The 24,549-nt window shown below is 41.5% G+C and overlaps 1 protein-coding gene across 5 annotated transcripts in view; it reads left to right on the top strand.

Moving 5' to 3' along the window:
- The window catches only part of plppr5b (phospholipid phosphatase related 5b), a 106,274-nt gene that overhangs the window by 77,339 nt on the left and 4,386 nt on the right, over positions 1–24,549 (top strand). For 3 of the 5 annotated variants that reach the window (XM_071415029.1, XM_071415033.1, XM_071415030.1), the window contains 3 exons: positions 16,182–16,358; positions 21,348–21,482; positions 24,072–24,123. In XM_071415029.1, coding sequence (XP_071271130.1) covers positions 16,182–16,358; positions 21,348–21,482; positions 24,072–24,123 — 364 coding nt within the window. The remainder of the gene's footprint in view (positions 1–16,181; positions 16,359–21,347; positions 21,483–24,071; positions 24,124–24,549) is intronic. The other 2 variants (XM_071415031.1, XM_071415032.1) reach the window with 1 other exon arrangement.

Genomic DNA, 24,549 nt, shown 5'->3' with positions numbered 1-24,549 from the left:
TGCCTTTTCAGAAACAGCTTCAGTCTGCAAATCTATAACCTGTAGGGAACACAAGATATGGTCTATACATGGAATATAAGTTCCTCACTTATAGGTGGCACAAATTGGGATATGGGATAGGGGAATGGACAAGGTATATGCACATTAAATACTGTAGTATTTACTATAGCTAAAAAAGTGTAATGTTTTTGCAGACTGTAGTGTTTTTGTTGACATTACTGTAATATTTACTTCAGAGTTTTTGCAGATAATACTGTAGTATTTACTATAGTATTCTACAGTATACTACAACATTCTATAGTAACAACTACACATGATCAAGGAATACTTCAGTGTGTAGTATAGTATTCTTCAGTATATTAAAGTTTACTACAGAATACTATAGTACGTACTCTAGTATTCTATAGTAAACTGTAGTATTTCATGTGGGATGGTTAATATATATATAACATGACAGAAGATCATGACAAACATATTGATATATTTAAAATATATAATTTGAATTATTTGGCTATGAGAAAGACTGGAGTAGGACATTAAATGGAAAACTGATCCTAGATCAGCACTCATACACTGAGACAACATGTACATATGAGTCCTGTTCAGAGGACCACAGTCTGATGGCGGTCTTTCATAGGGAATCCTAACCTCACTGCAGACTACAGCTACAGGGGAATACACTTCCCAGATCAAACTCTGTCAGATTTTCTTATCTGTGATGGGTTAGATCATCTTAAGGCATACAGTACCTTCAGAACGTTACAAAATGGGATTAAAATTGATTTAATTTTCATTTATTTGTCATTGACAAAAAAAATGAAAATTAAATCCATTACACAAAATACTGTGTGATGTCAAAGTGGAATAAAAAGTCAAACATTTTTTTTTTTATACAAAATAAAACACACATATATCGTTATCTTTTTTTTTATTCTTCAAGATGTGTGAAGTTGGTTGTTGATCATTGCTAGACAGCCATTTTTGAGTCTTGCCATAGATTTTCAAGATGATTTATGTCAAAACTGTAACTAGGCCACTGAGGAACATTCAATGGCGTGCGTCTTGGTAAGAAACTCCAGTGTGAATTTGTCTCCCAGTGTCTGTCGGAAAGCATACTGAATCAAGTTTTCCTCTAGGATTTTGCCTGTGCTTAGCTCTATTCCATTTATTTTTATCCTAAAAAACTCCTTAGTCCTTGTCAATGACAATCTTACCCATAACATGATGCAGCCACCACCATGCTTGAAAATATGAAAAGTGGTACTCAGTGATGTGTTGTGTTGGATTTGCCCCAAACATAACGCTTTGTATTTTCTGCAGTATTACTTTAGTGCCTTATTGGAAACAGGATGCATGTTTTGGAATATTTGTATTCTGTACAGGTTTCCTTCTTTTCACTCTGTCATTTACAGTGGTTCCTCAAGCTGAACCTCGGCAAGACGGAGCTGCTCTTCCTCCCGGGGAAGGACTGCCCGTTCCATGATCTCGCCATCACGGTTGACAACTCCATTGTGTCCTCCTCCCAGAGTGCTAAGAACCTTGGCGTGATCCTGGACAACACCCTGTCGTTCTCAACTAACATCAATGCGGTGACCCGTTCCTGTAGGTTCATGCTCTACAACATTCGCAGAGTACGACCCTGCCTCACGCAGGAAGCGGCGCAGGTCCTAATCCAGGCACTTGTCATCTCCCGTCTGGATTACTGCAACTCGCTGTTGGCTGGGCTCCCTGCCTGTGCCATTAAACCCCTACAACTCATCCAGAACGCCGCAGCCCGTCTGGTGTTCAACTTTCCCAAGTTCTCTCACGTCACCCCGCTCCTCCGCTCTCTCCACTGGCTTCCAGTTGAAGCTCGCATCCGCTACAAGACCATGGTGCTTGCCTACGGAGCTGTGAGGGGAACGGCACCTCCGTACCTTCAGGCTCTGATCAGGCCCTACACCCAAACAAGGGCACTGCGTTCATCCACCTCTGGCCTGCTCGCCTCCCTACCTCTGAGGAAGTACAGTTCCCGCTCAGCCCAGTCAAAACTGTTCGCTGCTCTGGCACCCCAATGGTGGAACAAACTCCCTCACGACGCCAGGTCAGCGGAGTCAATCACCACCTTACGGAGACACCTGAAACCCCACCTCTTTAAGGAATACCTAGGATAGGATAAAGTAATCCTTCTAACCCCCCCCCCCCCTTAAAAGAGTTAGATGCACTATTGTAAAGTGGTTGTTCCACTGGATATCATAAGGTGAATGCACCAATTTGTAAGTCGCTCTGGATAAGAGCGTCTGCTAAATGACTTAAATGTAAATGTAAATGTTCCTCCTTTAAAAATTGTGAATTTACACTGTGGGACTTAGAGGTAATTTGTGGTTCAGTACGGTACCCTGCGTCACCACTTCATTGCTCCAGACCAGCACAAGGGGGAGTTAGAACACTGATTATGCTTTTGGGTCCTGCAGTGTCTCTAACTGACAATGAATGGGCGACATAAACCTAAATAGAAACTGATAATTGTGCACGACTTCAGTATTACTTACTAAAACTGTTATTACACTAAGGTTTTTATTATTTTATTTTGTTAGGATTATTTTGGTCTTACTGTAGTAGTGTAGGCCACTCCCGACCGTTCACGTTATACGGCGCCTGAGTGGCGCAATGGTCTAAGATGCTGTGTTGCTACAGATGCTGGTTCAATACCCGTGCCCCCCTCAACTGGGAGACCTATGAGATGATTGTAGGTTTTTGGTTTCTCTCCCTCTAAAAACAGAAATAATTCTAAATAACATACTGGCTTTATTTTCAAATTAGTAACAATGTCTCACCCCATGTTCAAGAATGGTCATTTTCTCGCTCATTTTACGTTATTTGAAAACAAAATCATCTCCAAATATTGTTCTTTTTTAAACAAAGTGATTATTATTATTAATTTAGAATGATATAAAAGCCTGTTGGATATTCTCACAGATATATTATTAACCCTGTTATTAGCAGGACAATATATATTGGTCATATTATTCATGGCTCCCGAGTGGCGCACAATGGGATTGCCTTGCAGTTCTCCAGCTGTATCCACTGAAAGAGCGCGAGGTTCAAGGCACGAGGGCAGGGGGCACGGGATGGGCCGCAGAGCCGCGCACAGAAGACCGACCATGCCACACTGGCAACACTTTAAGGGGCATTGCACTAATAATGGCGCTGACAAGGGAAACGTTCCCGCTGTTCTGTTATTAGTGCCAGTCTGCACGTTCAAACTAAACAAAGTAACTAATAATGGCATCTTTATGTTTTCGTTAATAAAATGATGATAAAAATACTCTTTCAAAATGCCGATGTTTATTTAGTTATGGATCCATAACGAATTACTATGGGAATAAATGTCACTGAATTACAGAAATATCCTCCAATCCTCTATATGTAATTATTGGCGGAGAGTCACATCATATTTTTCGATATACTGTAGGCCTACCGTAGGCGGCATGAGTCTCACTAGTGTTGAGTAATGTGCTGTTAAAAGTGGTGTAGGTCTTATTTATTTAAAGAGCATATTGAAGTTAGAAGCAATAGCCTACAACTATTTTAGCACCGTTTTGTGCTGCTCTGAGACAAGCATGGGGACTGGTCTTGATAAATCAATGAGATTTTTATTTTCAATGAATTTCTGTTTGGGTATTGGTTAGATTAGAATTAGAACATTAGGGTGTAGAAATGCTATACTCTTAGTGTAACCTTTATTTAAACTAGGCAAGTCAGTTAAGAACAAATTCTTATTTACAAGGACTGCCTACTCCTTCCTCCCTGTCGGGGAATTGAACCCCGGTCTCCCACATGCCCGCACGACACAGGGATTCTTTAGCTAAATAGCCCAGTACTGTACTCCCGACCGCCACGTTGTACAGCGCCAATATTTTCCGTACCATCCTGACGGAAATCCAGAAGGTTTTTCGTTTTTCTTGGAATAGAAACACCATAATATTAATCAAATTAATTAAGCAAGTACCAATAAAAGTTTGGACAGCTACTCATTCCAGGGTTTTTCTTTATTTTTACTATTTTCTACATTGTAGAATAATAGTGAAGACATCACAACTATGAAATAACACATATGAAATCAGTTAAGAAAAAAATCTTATTTAAAGGGACAGCCTACTGCTCCCCCCCCCCGTCGGGGAATTGAATCCCAGTCTCCTGCATATCCGCATTCTCTAGTAAAGCCATTATTGAAGGCTATCAAATGCTTCTCAAAGATGCCCTCTGGTGGTCAAACTAGCACTAACAAGCATTAATGGTACCAGTGGTTCACATTTAAATAACGTGCCATAGAATTCTGCGGCACCATGCAAGCTGCGCCGCAGTACGATGCAACTTTTAAAGGAGGAACCACTGTATGTTAGTATTGTGGACTAACTACAATGTTGTTAATCCATCCTCAGTGTTCTCCTATCACAGCCATTAAACTCGTTAACTGTTTTAAAATCACCATTGGCATCATTGGGGAAATCCCTGAGCGGTTTCCTTCCTCTCCGGAAACTGACTTAGGAAGGGCACCTATATATTTGTAGTGATTGGGCGTATTGATACACCATCCACCATGATACACCATCCAATTAATAACTGTACCATGCTCAAAGGAATATTCATTGTCTGCTTCTTTTTTTAGCCATCTACCAATAGGTGCCCTTCTTTGCAAACCATTTGAAAACCTCCCTGGTCTTTGTGGTTGAATCTGTGCTTGGATTTCACTGTTCGACTGAGGGACATGCATTTTTTTGCAGAAATGCCTTCTGGAACATTTCAACTTTCATAGGCCTTAATAACAAACGTGTATGCCATTTGTAAATACGAATACAATTGTTAAATTACAAGCCTAGTTGGTTTAGCCATGGAAAAAGACAGGAACTTTCCAACTAGCCATGATTGGCTAAGATAATGAATGGGCTGGACATGCCAAGAGATGAGTTCGGATTGGTCTGCCATGTAGCGCGCTTCTGTATCTAACATGTGCTGCTCAGTATGTGTAGGTAATCCTTACTAACATGGTTATTTTGAAAGATATTTAGAAGAATTGCATAAGTGTTGCTAATGCTCTCCACTTTCTGGAGGACCCGATTTTGAAATCAGTGGACTGCCCGGTGGATGAAGAGTATCATAGCAAAGGAAATTGAGAAAATTCTGACGTTTGATTGCAAATAATGCAGAGGGAGTCTAAAAAATAACACACAGAAAAAGGCTGTTGTATAAAACACCTGTCTCCGGATTACATCTTCAAACTAAGGGCAGCCATTTGCATTGCTAGTTATAGCATAATGTTAGCTAGCTAGCTAACATTGAACCTAGCTAGTTGGTTAGCTTTAGCTACCAGCAGATTCATGCAGGGTAGTAACATTATGAGTTGGGAATATGTCAGGCCTAACAACACCCGTGACAATATATCCTCCAAACACCAGCTTCGAGGGCAATTTCACTTTAGTATAATGGGTTACCAACATATTCAAATACTGATTGTCATATTTTTATAAAAATATTATTTTGATGAATTTATTAATACTATTTCATCCTTCCACAAAATATAGTCCCGACACAAATCAAAGGATGCTACCCAAGCCGGCTGGTCGTTCGTTCTATCGGTTCCATTGCCAGAGATGCAACACAGTCATTAGTTTTTTTTGTTCTGTATCTATGGACGCGACCCAGTCGTTCGTTCTAAATGTTCCATTGCCATACTGACTGGCAACGATCTTATCCCTTGCTAGCTAGCCAACTACGGCTAACTTACAGTCACAATGCAGCCAGAATAACAGCAAAGTAGCTGCATTTGTGTTTGTTTAAGCTATTTTATTTGGATACATCCTTAACAATGAGCTAATGATGTGCAATTATGCTCTCTCGTCAGGACACTGTTGTTCGGAGGAGCTAGCCAACAACACAGCTAACACAATCACTTAAAACTGAAGCTGGAAAGTATGCGAACTAACTGCAATTCGTTTCGTTTTACCTGTTCGCTATTGACATTTCTTTGTATAGATCCATAAAAAGGATGCCAGCTGATTCATGATTTCGACTGGCTGAGAAAAGCTGTCTACCTGTCTCTCTCATCCCGACTCCCGACATGTTCATTACTATGGAACAGCTGGAGATCGAATTTCAATATTGAAACAATGTTGCAAATGTCGAAGAGACAGACAGCAAGGTTTATACAAATCTCCGCTATTGAAAACCAAATGCTAGTCTAAAAGAAATGGAAGATAATGTATAGATGCTTTTTATAGTGGTGATCAAGTTAATAAATTGCCTGGCTGGGCTGATGAGGCAGTGGATTGCGCAGTGAGATGGAAACGAGTAAATATGCTTTTCAACATCATAGCGTTAGCCAGTGGTAACTTGTGGAATAGACACAGGCTGGAATGCGGTTTTAACCAATCAGCATCCAGGATTAGACCCACCCATTGTATAATGTTTAGCTACATGTCTAAACAAAAGACTATGCAAGTAACCATTTCACTGTACTGTTTACATCTTCTGTATCCTGTGCATGTGACAAATAAATGTTAATTTTATTTGATATAGTGTGTGCTTAGCAGAGACGGTAATGTGAAGAACAACATGACCTGCTCTAAAGTCAAATTAGGATATAACGTCAGGCCAATGAGACAGTGTTCAAGTTACAACATTCTCAGTTAGAATGCCCTGCTTTTATTTTGTCACACTCGCAACCATAAGCTATTTTCTGTAATTAACTTGCCATTAACTTGTAAATAATGATCTTGTTGTGAGTTTATTTTTCTGTAACAACGAAGACAAATTAGCTTAATTTCAGCTATATGATATGGTCATTATTTGAACTGGCTATCTAGCTAACAAGATAGAAATTAACCAAAACATTGTTTAGTTGCTTTTAGTTGCCTGGTTCGCTAGATTGAAGAAAAAGTATGTGAACCCTTTAGAATTACCTGGATTTCTGCATAAGTTGGTCATAACATTTTATCTGATCTTCATCTACATGTAGACAAACACAGTCTGCTTAAACTAATAACACACAAACAATTATAATTTTCCATGTCTTTATTGAACACACCGTATAAACATTCACAGTGCAGGTTGGAAAAAGTATGTGAACCCTTGAATTTAATAACAGGTTGACCCTCCATTGGCAGCAATAACCTCAACCAAATGTTTTCTGTAGTTGTGGATCAGACCTGCACAACGCTCAGGAGGAACTTTGGACCATTCCTCTTTACGAAACTGTTTCAGTTCAACAATATTCTTGGGATGTCTGGTGTGAACTGTTCTCTTGAGGTCATGCCACAGCATCTCAATAGGGTTGAGGTCAGGACTCTGACTGGGACACTCCAGAAGGTGTATTTTCTTCTGTTCAAGCCATTCTGTTCTTTTGGGTGGTTGTTCTGTTGCATCACCTAACTTAAGTTGAGCTTCAATTCGCGGACAGATAGCCTTACATTCTCCTGCAAAATGTCTTGATAAACTTGTCGATGATAGCAAGCTGTCCAGGCCCTGAGGCAGCAAAGCAGCCCCAAACCATGATGCTCCCTCCACCATACTTTACAGTTTGGATGAGGTTGTGATGTTGGTGTGCTATGCCTTTTTTTCTCCACATATAGTGTTGTGTGTTCTTTCCAAACAACACAACTTTAGTTTCATCTGGCCACAGAATATTTTGCCAGTAGCGCTGTGGAACATCCAGATGCTCTTTTGCGAACTTCAGAAGTGCAGCAATGTTTTTTTTGGACAGCAGTGGCTTCTTCCATGCTGTCCTCCCATGAACACAATTCTTGTTTAGTGTTTTATGTATTGTAGTCTCGTTAACAGAGATGTTAGCAGAGGTTTCTGTAAGTCTTTAGCTGACACTCTAGGATTCTTCTTAACCTCATTGAGCATTCTGCGCTGTGCTCTTGCAGTCATCATTGCAGGACGGCCACTCCTAGGGAGAGTAGCAACAGTGCTGAACTTTCTCCATTTATTGACTATTTGTCTTACCATGGACTGACGTTTAGAGGTACTTTTGTAACCCTTTCCAGCTTTATGCAAGTCAACAATTCTTAATCTTATGTCTTTTGTTCGAAGCATGGTTCACATTTATTTTTTATTTTTTATTTCACCTTTATTTAACCAGGTAGGCCAGTTGAGAACAAGTTCTCATTTACAATTGCGACCTGGCCAAGATAAAGCAAAGCAGAGCGACACAAACAACAACACAGAGTTACACATGGAATTAACAAACGTACAGTCAATAACACAATAGAAAAAGTCTATATACATTGTGTAACGAGGTAAGGCAATAAATAGGCTATAGTAGCAAAGCTGGAAAGGGTTACTTTTGTAACCAGCTAACCCTTTCCAGCTTTATGCAAGTCAACAATTCTTAATCTTATGTCTTTTGTTCGAAGCATGGTTCACATTTATTTTTTATTTTTTATTTCACCTTTATTTAACCAGGTAGGCCAGTTGAGAACAAGTTCTCATTTACAATTGCGACCTGGCCAAGATAAAGCAAAGCAGAGCGACACAAACAACAACACAGAGTTACACATGGAATTAACAAACGTACAGTCAATAACACAATAGAAAAAGTCTATATACAATGGTGTAACGAGGTAAGGCAATAAATAGGCTATAGTAGCAAAGTAATGACAATTCAGCAAATTAACACTGGAGTGATGGATGTGCAGATGATGATGTGCAAGTAGAAATACTGGTGTGCAAAAGAGCAAAGAAATTAATTTTTTAAAATATGGGGATGAGGTAGGTAGATTGGATGGGCTATTTACAGATGGGCTGTGTACAGCTGCAGCGATCGGTAAGCTGCTCAGATAGCTGATGCTTAAAGTTTGTGAGGGAGATATAAGTCTCCAACTTCAGTGTTTTTTGCAATTCGTTCCAGTCATTAGCCGCAGAGAACTGGAAGGAAAGGCGGCCAAAGCAGGTGTTGGCTTTGGGGATGACCAGTGAGATATACCTGCTGGAGCGCGTGCTACGGGTGGGTGTTGTTATGGTGACCAGTGAGCTGAGATAAGGCGGAGCTTTACCTAGCAAAGACTTATAGATGACCTGGAGCCAGTGGGTCTGGCGACGAATATGTAACGATGCTTCTTGTGAATAGCAAACTCAAATTTTGTGAGTGTTTTTTTTTATGGGACAGGGCAGCTCTAACCAAAATCTCCAATCTTGTCTCATTGATTCGACTCCAGGTTAGTTGACCCCTGACTCCAATTAACTTTTGGAGAACTTATTAGCCTAGGGGTTCACATACTTTGTCCAGCCTACACTGTGAAAGTTTAAATTATGTATTCAAGAAAAATACAATAATTTGAGGGTTATTAGTTTAATCACAGTTTGTTTGTCTATTGTTGTGACTTAGACGATCAGATCAAATTTAATGTTCAATTTATGCAGAAATCCAGGTAATTCCGAAGGGTTCACATACATTTTCTTGCCACTGTATACTAAATACATTTTTAAACGGATGGGTTTATTGGTGTTAAAATAAGGCTGCTGATGTCATGCAGCCTGTCGTTTTTGTGTTTATACTTTTTCATAACAACAACGAAATTTCAGACGACAATAGAATGTTCATGATGTCACTGTGACAACTGTCTACAGACATGTTGATATACATAGTATAAACCAGCCTTATTCTTGAAATCTTCGGTTGTTTAGTACACTACTCACTCTGTGTAGCACATGGCCTCACATGTGAATCATTGAAGAGAGGGGTGGGGCTAAGGCTTAAGAGTGTGTGAACGATGCTGAATGGAGGTAGACAGAGAGAAGCTCTCCAGTTGGTGTACCAAATCATTCAAGGGCCATTTTCTCAAAAGCGGGAATATCAACATTCAATATCAACTTTCCCATTCTTCCTCAAATGTAGTGTATGATATACCATTTTCTAGCTCTAAGTCTCTACTTTTATCCAATGTAAAAAACACAATTTCAAATTTTGCTACATAAGACCGAATCGAGCCGGTCAATCACAAATGTGGAAAAAGTCAAGCGGTGTGAATACTTTCTGAAGGCACTGTATATCCCACGTAGCAAATATCCCTTTTACTGGTTCCAGTGTCTGACTAGTTGCCTAAAGGTACAGTTGAAGTCTGAAGTTTACATACACCTTAGCCAAATACATTTAAACTCAGTTTTTCACAATTCCTGACATTTAATCCGAGTAAAAATTCCCTGTTTTAGGTCAGTTAGTATCACCACTTTATTTTAAGAATGTGAAATGTCAGAATAATAGTAGAGAGAATGATTTATTTCAGCTTTTATTTCTTTCATCACATTTCCACTGGGTCAGAAGTTTACATACACTCAATTAGTATTTGGTAGCATTTCCTTTAAATTGTTTAACTTGGGTCAAACGTTTCGGGTAGCCTTCATCAAGCTTCATCAAGCACCCAATAAGTTGGGTGAACTTTGGCCCATTCCTCCTGACAGAGCTGGTGTAACTGAGTCAGGTTTGTAGGCCTCCTTGCTCGCACACACTTTTTCAGTTCTTCCCACAAATTTTCTATAGGATTGAGGTCAGGACTTTGTGATGGCCACTCCAATGCCTTGACTTTGTTGTCCTTAAGCCATTTTTCCACAACTTTGTAAGTATGCTTGGGGTCACTGTCCATTTGGAAGACCCATTTGCGACCAAGCTTTAACTTCCTGACTGATGTCTTAAGATGCTGCTTCAATATATCCACATAATTTTCCTGCCTCATGATGCCATCTATTTTGTGAAGTGCACCAGTCCCTCCTGCAGCAGAGCACCCCTACAACATGATGCTGCCACCCCCATGCTTCACGGTTGGGGTGGTGTTCTTCGGCTTGCAAGCCTCCCCCTTTTTCCTCCAAACATAATGATGGTCATTGTGGCCAAACAGTTCTATTTTTGTTTCATCAGACCAGAGAACATTTCTCCAAAAAGTATGATCTTTGTCCCCATGTGCAGTTGCAAACCGTGTCTGGCTTTTTATGGCGGTTTTGGAGCAGTGGCTTCTTCCTTGCTGAGCGGCTTTTCAAGTTATGTCGATATAGGACACGTTTTACTGTGGATATAGATACTTTTGTACCTGTTTCCTCCAGCATCTTCACAAGGTCCTTTGCTGTTGTTCTGGGATTGATTTGTACTTTTTGCACCAAAGTACGTTCATCTTTAGGAGACAGAACGCATCTCTTTCCTGAGCGGTATGACGGCTGCATGGTGTTTATACTTGCGTACTATTGTTTGTACAGAGGAATGTGATACCTTCAGGTGTTTGGAAATTGCTCCCAAGGATGAATCAGACTTGTGGAGGTCTTGGCTGATTTCTTTTGATTTTCCCATGATGTCAAGCAAAGAGGCACTGAGTTTGAAGGTAGGCCTTGAAAAACATCCACAGGTACACCTCCAATTGACTCAAATTATGTCAGTTAGCCTATCCGAAGCTTCTAAAGCCATGACATCATTTTCTGGAATTTTCCAAGCTGATTAAAGGCACAGTCAACTTCATGTATGTAAACTTCTGACCCACTGGAAATGTGATACAGTGAATTATAAGTGAAATAATCTGTCTGTAAACAGTTGTTGGAAAAATTACTTTTGTCATGCACAAAGTAGATGTCCTAACCGACTTGACAAAACTATAGTTTGTTAACAAGAAATGTGTGAAGTGGTTGAAAATGAGTTTAAATTACTCCAACCTAAGTGTATGTAAACTTCCGACTTCAACTGTATGTTTGAATGGACTGTTTTTCCCCCCTTGATCCATTTAGAGATTTAGGTCCGTTAGCAGTGCTATTGTTTTGTAGCTGTTAGCATTGTTTAGCATGATACTGTAAAGCACATTGTTTATTAGCAGATAGCGCCTTTAAGCTAGCTACATAAACCCATTGTATTTAATGGTTAGCATGCTACTGTAAAGCACATGTTAGAAGTGTTGGGGTTCGTTCCTTGTTCCTTATCAAGCATTCTGACAATATCTTTAATTGAATCATTTAAAAACCTTTATTAATGCAATTGCAGACAGAAGTTGACAACAGGAACATAGCACGCATGTTTCCGAGTAAGTTCTGCAAAATAGAAAAGGTCCCAAGTTGCTTTTATCATGTTTGTAGTCAACCCCCTGTGATGTAACTGCCTACGTCATTACCTTCTACTCATGAGGCCAAAACCATGCCTACACAGCTATATAAACAAGACTTTTAGTGTTATCTAAAAGCTTAGCAGTAAAGGTCCAAGTTGATTTATAGTGGAATGTCTGACTAATCTCTTACACTCCCCTGCAGAGGTCTGTCTTCACAGTCACACATTTCTCAGACAGTTTCTTATAAGAGGCAGAGATTAGAAAAGACTGGAACAATATTAAACCTATATAATGAATATATATATATTGTTAATCGGTAGTCTAGGACACTATAAATGTAAGGAGGGAGGGGTCTTATAACCCCTCCCCTTCTATTAATACAACATAAGCAAAATCAATTATTATAATACATCAAACATTTGGTACAGCCCCTATCATGACCCCAAGGTGAACCCCTGACAGAAGTTAGCTTGCTGCATGCTACTGTAAAGCAGCACTATGGAGATTGGTGATTACTCCTGTTATTCCCTCATTGTCTGTAGCATTATTACAGGCTGCTGGTAATGAGCCCATAGCAGGATCAAATGCTTGGCTTGTGGACATCATCTAGAATCTGTTGTATTGTAACGGCTTTCTTCCTGGGATGAAGGAGAGGACCAAAATGCAGCGCAGTTAGTGTTCAACATGTTTAATTTAACGAACTGTGAACACTTACAACAATACAAAACAACAAACGTGAAAACCGAGACAGTCCTATCTGGTGCAGAACACAAACACAGAGACAGGAAACAACCACCCACAATCCCCAACACAAAACAAGCCACCTATATATGATTCTCAATCAGGGACAACGATTGACAGCTGCCTCTGATTGAGAACCATATTAGGCTGAACACAGAAACAGACAAACTAGACACACAACATAGAATGCCCACCCCAACTCACGCCCTGACCATACTAAACAAATACAAAAACAAGGGAAAACAGGTCAGGAACGTGACATGTATGGGATAATCTGAATGAGACAATGTGATTGTTGTATACTGTACTGTATTATAGGCTTACATAGTTTCTTATGGCTGAGAATGGTATGTTCCCATTGAAAGGCAGTCCAAAGACATTCAATGGCAGTCCACTCTTTGATGGTATGCACAACCAAATATAATGAATTAAGTAATTTCACTTGAACTTTATGTGCAAAACGTACAGATTGTGGTTTTAAAACCTTAAGACCTCTGTACAGGATGGGTTTGACAGTATATCCAGTCAGTCAGTAGAGTATGACAGCATGCTAACTCTGTGGGAGAGATTGATCTTTGAAAGGTTGTCACTAAAGGACATTGTCACTCTTCTTCATCTCTTCAGAATATATTTATAGTGTCACACTCCCATTTAACTGACAAGCCTTGATTAGTGACAGTACAAATGTCACTTAATATGTGACATTAAATTGAAAATGTAGGTCGGAGCTTCAATCCCTGTGTAAAGCATTCTGTAAGGCTATTAGATGGTTGAAATTAAGTTGACCTCACCCATTGGGTAGATTGGATTACTGTCTCGGAGGACATTTTTGGAGGGACATAGTAAGAGTGTGGTCATGTGTGAAATGTATACGTTTTTAACAACTTACAACCCGTGGCCCCTGGGAAGGACTGTGAGCCATGCCCTTGACCTGAGTGGGAGAAAGTTTCCCTTCACACACACACCACCACTACCCTGACCACAGTACAGTCACTGTTTTAATGAAAGCTCTGGGGATACAGTGAATCACCACATAATGGGCCGGACCATTCCAAATGTTAAGGTCAATCAGCAGTAAGACTGAACCACTATCGCCTTTTGGGGGATTTACTGGGATTTCATTTTACACACAGAAGAGGTTATCATTGGGTTTAACTGTTTTTAATCAGGTTCTTTCTGCATGGGGAGATATGGTGAAGGAGGTGGTGATGGTATTCATCATAGTTTGTTATCCTGCAGGAAGGAACGACTGTCTCGTAAAACAGTGGTTCATCAACCATGACGATGATCATCATGCTATATCACTTCTATCATTAACCCAGCGGAAATCAATACAAAATCTCTGATTTAAAATGGCAAACTTTCATAGTGCATTTTCTGCCTTTGGAACAGTGCATATTTTTTACTTGGCGTCAACTCATGTCATGTAGAGATGTTATAAACTAACGCAGAGCGAGATAGAGAAAGAGAAAAAAATCTAATGTTGTGTATCTCTTTTTATCCCCCAGAGAAGAGAAGGAATGAAACTGGGTCAGGGTGCATGCAACCTTTGAGTCCATAGGGAGAGAGAGAGAGAGAGAGAGAGAGAGAGAGTGAGAGAGAGAGAGAGAGAGAGAGAGAGAGAGAGAGAGAGAGAGAGAGAGAGAGGAGAGAGGGAGAGTGAGTGAGAGTGGGGGGAGAGAGAGAGAGAGAGAGAGAGAGAGAGAGAGAGAGAGAGAGAGAGAGAGAGAGAGAGAGAGAGAGAGAGAGAGAGAGAGAGAGAGAGAGAGAGAGAGAGAGAGAGAGAGAGAGAGAGTGAGTGAGTGAGTGAGTGAGTGAGTGAGTGAGTGAGTGAGTGAGTGAGTGAGTGAGTGAGTGAGTGTGTGAGAGAAAGAGAGAGAGAGAAGAGGAAGAGAGAGAGGAAGAGAGAGAGAAGAGGAAGAGAGAGAGAGAAGAGGAAGCTAGAGAGAGAGAAGAGGAACAGAGAGAGAAAGAGAGAAGAGGAAGAGAGAGAGAGAAGAGGAACAGAGAGAGAAGAGGAAGAGAGAGAGAGAGAAAGAGAGAAGAGGAAGAGAGAGAGAAGAGGAACAGAGAGAGAAAGAGAGAGAGAAGAGGAAGCTAGAGAGAGAGAAGAGGAAGCTAGAGAGAGAGAGAAGAGGAAGCTAGAGAGAGAGAGAGAAGAGGAAGCTAGAGAGAGGGAGAGAGAGAGAGAACAATGGGTAATGTGCCCTCAGAGCATAGAGTTTGCACTAATGAAAAATACAATTACTCATCTGCCGCTCTGACATGAGGGATTCGTTATAAAGCGTGTGGCTTCACTTCAGAGGACTACAACAAGGGAAAACAAAACTCTTAATCATGTTTCCTCTCCTCTACTTCTCCAGCCATGTAACGACAATGGGCATTTGTTTTCTCTCCGTTCGTTTAGTTACGTTTTAATGGCCATTCAATTGCCTTTTAAGTTAATTTGCAACATGTTTAAATTAATGTTGCAGTCACTTTTAAGTTACTTTCGACAATTTTGAGTCCCACTGTCACCATGCCATGTCATATCAGAATGATTAAAACAATTAAGAGGAGTGACAGGGCCTGTTTAGTCCCCCTCTATCATCTGTGTCCCAGCTGGGTTAGGGGAGGCACCGCTCCGGGCACTTTCTCTCTGCTTGACTCACAGGCTTCCTAATTTAGCACTGAGACAGGGGCAGCTGTGTACTCTGTGTGTCTCACTCTCTGTCTGTCTGTCTGTCTGTCTGTCTGTCTGTCTGTCTGTCTGTCTGTCTGTCTGTCTGTCTGTCTCTCCCACACCCCACCACCCTCTTTTTTTAAATTTTCTGTCTGTCTCTCTCTTTTCCACCGCTACACTACGCTCTCTCAATCTGTGTCTATCTGTCTCTCCCTCTCAGGTACAGCAGGGGGGCAAAGAGGTGACAGTTAGTTAGAAACAACACATCCACCAACAGCCCTATACCCACCTCGGATATACTGTACTTTAGATGAGAAACCATCTACTTGAATAGAGACCCAGCTCAATACAGCCCTATTCACACTGAGGACACATATATATATACTGTAGCATGCAGTGATGCACTCTGTTGTTGCTGAATTAATATAGTATTGACATTCTCAAGATGTCTATGGTTCCTATATGTTGTATGCGGTCCCATTTTCTCTGTTTGAGATATGACACCATGCCATTACTTCTGAGTACAAGGAAGATTCAGCACTGATTTGGCTATGTGCAGTCTATCGGTATGCAGGTGAGGGGGGGAGGATGTCTAATTCTTTGGAAAGAAATGTAAATATATGTACATTCCCTAGTAGAAAGCATCTAGTTGTCTATAAAATGTGAGGGAATAACAGTGAAGTTCATTGAACCATTCCCACCTTCTTCTTCCCTCTCACCAGAGTTACATCACGTGCACGGTGAAAGCCAAAGGGACGCGGCTAGCCAAGCCTGTGCTGTCCCTGGGTCTGATGTGTCTGGCCTTCCTCACAGGACTCAACAGAGTGGCTGAGTATCGGAACCACTGGTCTGATGTCATCGCTGGCTTCATCATAGGAGTGGCCATTGCTACCTTCCTGGTAAGAACCTGTCCTGCAGCAGCATCAAAATTGTCACAATGTCTGGTGTGCGTATTAGGACAGCATCAACACCAACTTCTTGGGACTGTGAGGCTGTCCTAAATTCGACACCATACCACTGGGTTGTAGAACCTGGATCAGCATCAGTATGGTTGTGTCCCACATGGTACCCTATTCCCTATCTAGTGCACTACTTTATACCATGGTGGGCTCTGGTCAAAAGTAGTGCACTATAACGGGAATAGGGTTGTTAACCCATACCCTACCTGTCACAGCACACACTTACACTACCAGTCAAAAGTTTGGACACACCTACTCATTCAAGGGTTTTTCTTTATTTTTTTATATTTTCTACATTGTAGAATAATAGTGAAGACTTCAACACTATGCAATAACACATATGGAATCATGTAGTAACCAAAAAAAGTGTTAAATAAATTAAAATATATTTTATATTTGAGATTCTTCAAAGTATTCACCCTTTGCCTTGATGACAGCTTTGCCCACTATTGGCATTCTCTCAACCAGCTTCATGAGGTTGTCACCTGGAATACATTTCAATTAACAGTTAAAAGTTAATTTGTGGAATTTCTTTCCTTCTTAATGCGTTTGAGCCAATCAGTTGTGTTGTGACAAGGGAGGGGTGGTATACAGAAGATATTAAAGGACACCAATAATAAGAAGGAACTTGCTTGGGCCAAGAAACACGAGCAATGGACATTAGACAGGTGGAAATCTGCCCTTTGGTCTGATGAGTCAAAAAAATAGATTTTTGTGAGACGCAGAGTAGGTGAACGGATGATCTCCGCATGTGTGGTTCCCACAAACTTTTGACTGGTACTGTATGTAAATATATATATCTACAGACAGGTAAACATGCTAATGCATGCTACTACTACTTAATAATAATAATAATAATAATAATGATAATAATGCAGAGGCTAAATGTAGCTACGCAGTTGGTCTGTAGAATTACGTTTTCTTCTGTTTGTTTTGTGTGAGTTATTTGCTACATTGTCACTGTTTTCACGATTATGCACAAACACTCACAAAGGATTTTACAGTGAACAGTAATGACAGTGGTTGTGTGTTTGTACTTCTGCTGTCACTGAACATTTGTCGCAATCTTCCCTTCACCTAGTTCTCCTGGTCCACTCTGGAGGTGACTGGGCCATGGGTCTGTTTCTGGCTCGGTAGTCCAGTGGAGGCCCATGAGGCTGGGGTTGGAGTGTGAACACATCTCCCTAGGGGTCCCAGATGTCTGGACCAGTCATTGTCCTTACTATCTATATCCGTACTGTACCCAGAACAGGAGAAAAATAATGTGGATATTAGCAGCCACACCATTCCCATATCACTCCCATTCCTTTAAGTTAAACTCTATAAGATCCTGCCATGTTCATAACATTCCTCTATTATTCTGCTTCAGTTCAGATCTTCTTTGTATGCTTTTATATGTACATGTCGTTTTATATTTGCTTTTATGCTTTTCCTGTTGGAAAGTGAACCTTTGCCCCAGTCTGAAGACCTTAGTGGTCTGGAGCAGGTTTTATTCAAGGATCTCTCTGTGCTTTGCTCTGTTCATCTTTGCCTCGATCCTGACTAGTCTCCCAGTCCCTGCCACTGAAAAACATCCCCACAGCATGATGCTGCCACCACCATGCTTCACCGTAGGGATGGTGCCAGGTTTCCTCTAGACATGACACTTCGCATTCAGGCCAAAGACTTCAATCTTGATTTCATCACACCAGAGAATCTTGTTTCTCATGGTCTGAGAGTCTTTAGGTGCCTTTTGGCTGTCATGTGCCTTTTACTGAGGAGTGGCTTCCGTCTGGCCACTCTACAATAAAAGCCTGATTGGTGGAATGCATCAGAGATGGTTGTCCTTCTGGAAGGTTCTCCTATCTCCACAGAGGAACTCTAGAGCTCTGTCAGAGTGACCATCGGGTTCTTGGTCACCTCCCTGACCAAGGTTCTTCTCCCCTAATTGCTCAGTTTGGCCGGGCGGCCAGCTCTAGAAAGATTCTTAGTGGTTCCAAACTTCTTCCATTTAAGAACGATGGAGGCCACTGTGTTCTTGGGGACCTTCAATGCTGCAGACTTTTTTTGGTACCCTTCCCCTGATCTGTGCCTCAACACAATGCTGTCTCAGAGCTCTACAGACAATTCCTTCGACCTCATGGCTTGGTTTTTGCTCTGACATGCACTGTCAACTGTGGGACCTTATATAGACAAGTATGTGCCTTTCCAAATCATGTCCAATCAATTGAATTTACCACAGGTGGACTGTTGTAGAAACATCTCAAGGATGATCAATGGAAACAGAATGCACCTGAGCTCAATTTCGAATCTCATAGCAAATGGTCTGAATACTTATATAAAAAAGGTATTTCTGTTTTCGCTTTGTCATTGCGGGGTATTGTATGTTGAATGTTGAGATGGTTTAAAAAAAAAAATAAATATTTAGAATAAGGCTGTAACGTAAGAAAATGAGGGAAAAGTCCAGGGGTCGGAATACTTTCCGAATGCACTGTATGTGCAGGTGTGTTGTTTCTAACACTCTCTGTGCACGGTCTGTGCTGCATGCATGTTAGACTGTGAGACACGCGTTTGAGAGTTCCAGTAATCAGCGCTCCGCTCAGATAAGGCATGTCAGCGGATGAAAGAGATAGGGGATCCAGAGAAATAAGATCAAACCGCCTCTCCTCCTCTTCTCTCCTCCTCTCTCGCTCTCTCTCTTTCTGCCTCTCTCGCTCTCTCTCTCTCTTTCTATCTCTCTCTCTCTCTCTAGCACTAGGAAGCGAGATGAATAGGGAAGTGGGCTGGGCTAGGCTAGGAGAGTATGCTGTTTACTCTAAAGAAAGACCTCTTCATTAAAGCTGAACCTACCAGACTGTTGAGCGATATTAGTGCTCACTGTTCAACGCTATAAAGTACCACCTTTCCTAAATGATTCTAATTGATCAAACTTGGTGCGAGCCGAACACATTAGATCCCTCCTTTTATATCTTATCCTTCTACTTCTAAGGTTTCCATTGGTTATCGTCTAAGGAGAGTTAACCTCGTGTGATTTGAATAATATTGAATGTTTTCTATTCTTAAAATCCATATACATCTATATACATCCATATAGACAGAGCATCCTTGCTGCCTCTCAGGATTGCATTGAAATGAAAGAAGTGTAGATCGATTTAACTCTTATTGTGGAATGATGCTATTGTTTACCGTTCTAAGGTTGGTGCTCAAGCATATGATTGATCATCAGACGCTACTTTAATGAGGTGTCTCAAATTCACATTGATTGATGATCTGATTGAGTAAAGTCATTAATCAGTCGGAAGTCGGTTCATATCGCGGCGGATCAAATTGAGAATCGAGGGCAGACAGGCTTATATTAGAAGTGTTTCACTTAGGGGTCTCCCAAGTGTCGCAGCATCTCTGTGCTAGAGGCATCACTACAGACACCCTGGTTCGAATCCAGGCTGTATCACAACCAGCTGTGATTGGGAGTCCCATAGGGTGGCGCACAATTGGCCCAGCATCGTCCGGGTTTGGCAGGTGTAGGCTGTCATTGTAAATAAGAATTTGTTCTTAACTGACTTGCCTAGTTAAATACAGGTAAAATAAATAGTGACTGACTGTAAGTCACCTCATTAACGAATCATTAAAGTCTTCCTTAAACAAGAAGTGCAAGAGGAGATATGAAAATGTGAGAAGTAATACAGATATATTTTTTCCACTACAACACTATGGCATCGCTGTGTCACAGCCCCCGGTCCCTTATGTTGTAATAGCTGAGTACCATACTGTAACAACCCCCAGCTTTAGGGAGTGCTGGAGTTAGCTCATTTGGGACTGTAGATATCTTTCTCCTTGCCCGATGATAAGGCGCCCGGAGTTCCAATACGACCAGTGCTCATAGCTACACCCACCGTTGGGAAGAACTACCCTCTCTGTCTTCCTCTCCTCTCACTCTAATACCACTACTATCACAGTCAACGCCATCCAACAAAAACAATGTTGAAAAACAATTATTATTGTTGTTGATGAGTAAATGGTCAAAAAAAATAAATGGTATACATTACCCGACTCTTTGCTTTGTGCTTTTTATTGTACCAATTATCAACACCTTCCTGCTCAGTAGGAGCTAGATAATTTATTGGGAGCAATAAGCTTTAGGCTTTTGAAAGGCTTTGGAATGGTGTGTTGCATAAAGGAATGGATTGGCTTGGGGAAACGAAAGAGGAGAAAGGAAAGAAAGCAACTAATTTAGAGCAACAAAGGGCTCAGATATGTATTCTATTCTCCCCCTATCACCGCAGGGCGAAACGCATCCAGTATAGAAGAATGAGAACGGGAGGGAATGGCACGCACGCACACACACACACACGCACGCACGCACGCACGCACGCACGCACACACACACACACACACACACACTGTTTCGTTAACGGCAACTGTAAGATTGATCACCTCATTTTGAAGCTTAAAGCCTGGTTTTGGCCTTTACTGGAGTGTGTCATATACCATCCATTGTGAGAGCTAACTGGCTTCAGGATAGGCATGCATATCAAGCTTAAAGAGGCCAACTCTCACACATCAGACACGCATACACACATATTGGGCATGAGTGCACGTGCATGTGCGCACACAAATTTTTACAGCAATTTCTTCTGGCTTCAAGCCATTGCAGATTGAAACGTCTCATTAAGGAATCATGGAGGGCAGAATCCTATATGATTCTATATGTAGGTCTCCTTCTCTCTGTGTGAGGATGGTTATGTTGATAGAGACTATTGTACCTCCCTTCCACCCTGTGTGTGTGTGTGTGTGTGTGTGTGTGTGTGTGTGTGTGTGTGTGTGTGTGTGTGTGTGTGTGTGTGTGTGTGTGTGTGTGTGTGTGTGTGTGTGTGTGTGTGTGTGTGTGTGTGTGTGTGTGTGTGTGTGTGTGTGTGTGACTCCTGTCTCCCCCTGCTGTGTGTGTTCTAGGTGGTGTGTGTGGTGCATAACTTCAAAGGCAAGCTGTTGCTCAGTGAAGACCCCCCGCAGGACAACATGCCTAATGCTCCCATGATGAACATGTCCAGAGTGGAGAGCCCACTGGAGAAGTACATCGCCTCGCAGGTACTCAACCCCATGGCCTATACACTATTCCCTACTACACCCTACACCAGGGATGGGCAACTCCAGTCCTCGGTGGGCTGATTGGCGTCACACTTTTCCCCATTGAAGCCAGTTCCACTACGTTTGTTCACTCTCTAATCAGGGACTGATTTAGACCTGGGACAATAGGTGGGTGTTATCAGGTAGAACAGACAACCAGCAGGCTTGTAGGGTAAGAGTTGAGTACCTCTACCCTTCACCCTATGTACGCTATGAATATATTCTAGGATTGCTATACTCTTAACAAGGTAGATAACATTTTGAAATCAGTAATATGGGTCATACTAGCTGTCCATTTGAATTATTAACAGACTGGTTTATGTGAACATGTCATTGATTAGGCTACTGACAACTAAGCTGTGTGGAGTGGATTTTAAGAATACTCTACGACCATACCCCGTTCAAAGCTACTTAAATATTTTGTCTTGTCCATGGCACACATGCACAATCCATGTCTCAATTGTCTCAAGGCTTACAAATCCTTCTTTAACCTGTCTCCTCCCCTTCATCTACACTGATTGAAGTGGATTTCATAAGGAATCATAGCTTTCACCTGATCAGTCTGTCATGGAAAAAGCGGTGTTCCTAATGTTTTGTACACTCAGTGTAACTTAAACATTCTATGCATATCCATACCACTAAACTCCTGTAGGAGACAGACGATGAGGATGAGCCTCCTCAATCGTTCAAAGAGCGCATTCTGGGGTTCTTTCGCTGGATCAGAGGCCGCTTTGGGCACTTCGAGCACCTGCAGAACACAAGGCAATAAACGTATGCACCCGTTTGTGTGAGGGCTCCGAGCCTGCCTGCCAACTCTCTGGAACACATTGGCTACTTCCCAAATGGCACCCTATTCTCTGTCTAGTGCACCACTTGGTCAAAAGTATGTTCAAAAGTAGTGCTCTATGTAGAAAATAGGGGGGCATTTGGGACGCAGACACTACACAGACAGACTGGCTGACCATCTGACCAACTGGGCCTGTTAGACAGGCAGCCAATGGGCCAAAGGAGATTCCAATCAGGCCAAGATGAATTTGACTATTCAGTGTCCATAGTATTTGGCAACTCCTGGTTGAAGTGCTTTATTTTCCTTCTTTCTCTTTTCTCTTTTTGATGAGTTTCTGTTGATATAAACTACATGGCCAAAAGTATGTGGACACCTGCTCATTTAACATCTCATTCCAATATAATGCTGCAATAACAGCCTCCACTCTTCTGGGAAGGATTTCCACTAGATGTTGGAACATTGCTGCGGGGACTTGCTTCCATTCAGCCACAAGAGCATTAGTGAGGTCGGGCACTATTGTTGGTTGATTAGGCCTGGCTCGCAGTCGGCTTTCCAATTCATCTCAAAGTTGTTCGATGGGGTTGAGGTCAGGGCTCTGTATAGGCCAGTCAAGTTCTTCCACACCGATCTCGACAAATTATTTATTTAAAATTATTTATGTATGGCCTTGCTTTGTGCCTTCCCCAATCTGTTGCCACAAAGTTGGAAGCACAGAATAGTCTAGAATTACATTGTTGTAGCTTTGTTATTGTATGCTGTTACGATTTCCCTGCACTGGAACTAAGGATCCTAGGCGGAACCATTGAAAACAGACCCAGATTTCTCCTCCACAAAACTTTACAGTTGGCACTATTCATTCGGGCAAGTTGCGTTCTCCTGGCTTCCGCCAAACCCAGATTCGTCCATCGGAGCCGTTGTTCTCATAGATGTTTCCACTTCACAATAACAGCACTTACAGTTGACCAAGGCAGCTCTAGCAGGGCAGAAATTTTACAAACTGACTTGTTGGAAAGGTGGCATCCTATGACGTTGCCATGTTGAAAGTATGGGCCATTCTACTGCCAATGTTTTTCTATGGACATTGCATGGCTGTGTGCTCAATTTTAAACACCTGTTAGCAACGGGTGTGACTGAAATAGTTGAATCCACTAATTTGAAGTTTTGTCCACATACTTTTGGCCATGTAGTGTATATTCAATCAGCTGCTATGACAGGTTATTGTACTTGAATAATTAACACACAGAAGTCAACATTAACACTGTTTATGGGTGTTGATAGAATCCACATCTTCAATTTGTTATGTCATAAAAAAAGGCTAGCAATGTTTCATCATTGCCAATGACACCCTCAGCAGGAAAATTACCTGTTCTAAACCCCAAGACATCTGACAACAAACTCAGCATGCACAAATGTATGCTAAAGAAACCTATTTGGAAGAAAATAACATCTGCAAATTCTAGTGACTAGCTAGTGAGTAGCGCTATGGATAATGTGATGTGACGTATTAGCAGCCTGTTCAACTACAGCAGTCACACTGTGGTGGGGTAACTCTTCCACCATCTCTTTACCCAGCAACACTGACAAATAACTGCATCAGTCCCATTTTAAACAAACCACAACTTTTAAGGCTTAACGAAGCCTTCATAAAACCTCTATAAGGTGCTTATGAAGACTTTATGAATACCATATGAAGCCTTTACCAGTTGTAGTTTGCTTAAAATGAGACCACTGCATCTGACACGGGCTCGTTTGGTTGGTTTCAGATCTGGGCAGGAGCGGACAGGGGTTATATGGCAGTTGAACCACATTATCAAGGTAGCACATAGCTACAGTACATCCCTGCACCCCCCCTATTCACCCACAGCTGCCCCCCCTCCTGTTGCTGCATGCCCACTCCCCGCCATCCCACCCTCTTGCGTTAGTATGGGTCGTTCTAAGGCTCTCACATTAATCTTGAAGTGCCACTTTTGGCTACTTTTGAAAGCGTACTGTATGACCCCTAAAATACACTCGGGTTCCCCCTCTCCCTTGCTTTACTGCCAGAGCTGTTTTGAGAAAAGCTGCCTGAAGATGACTCCCTCCCTGCTCATAGGCATACAGTACAGCATCCCTAGTCTTCATTGATGAAAGCAGCAGACGCAGTATCTATCATAATGCATTAAAGTTTTATGAAAGAACCAGAAAATAAACTGACATGTTGTTTCCCATATCCGCATGGGGGAAAACATGGGCTTGATAGTA

This window comes from Salvelinus alpinus, chromosome 8, assembly GCF_045679555.1.
Source record: "Salvelinus alpinus chromosome 8, SLU_Salpinus.1, whole genome shotgun sequence".
NCBI classification, from domain to species: domain Eukaryota; kingdom Metazoa; phylum Chordata; class Actinopteri; order Salmoniformes; family Salmonidae; genus Salvelinus; species Salvelinus alpinus.
The sequence above is the reverse complement of the archived record's forward strand: the minus strand, read 5'-3'. Positions and strand labels throughout refer to the sequence as shown.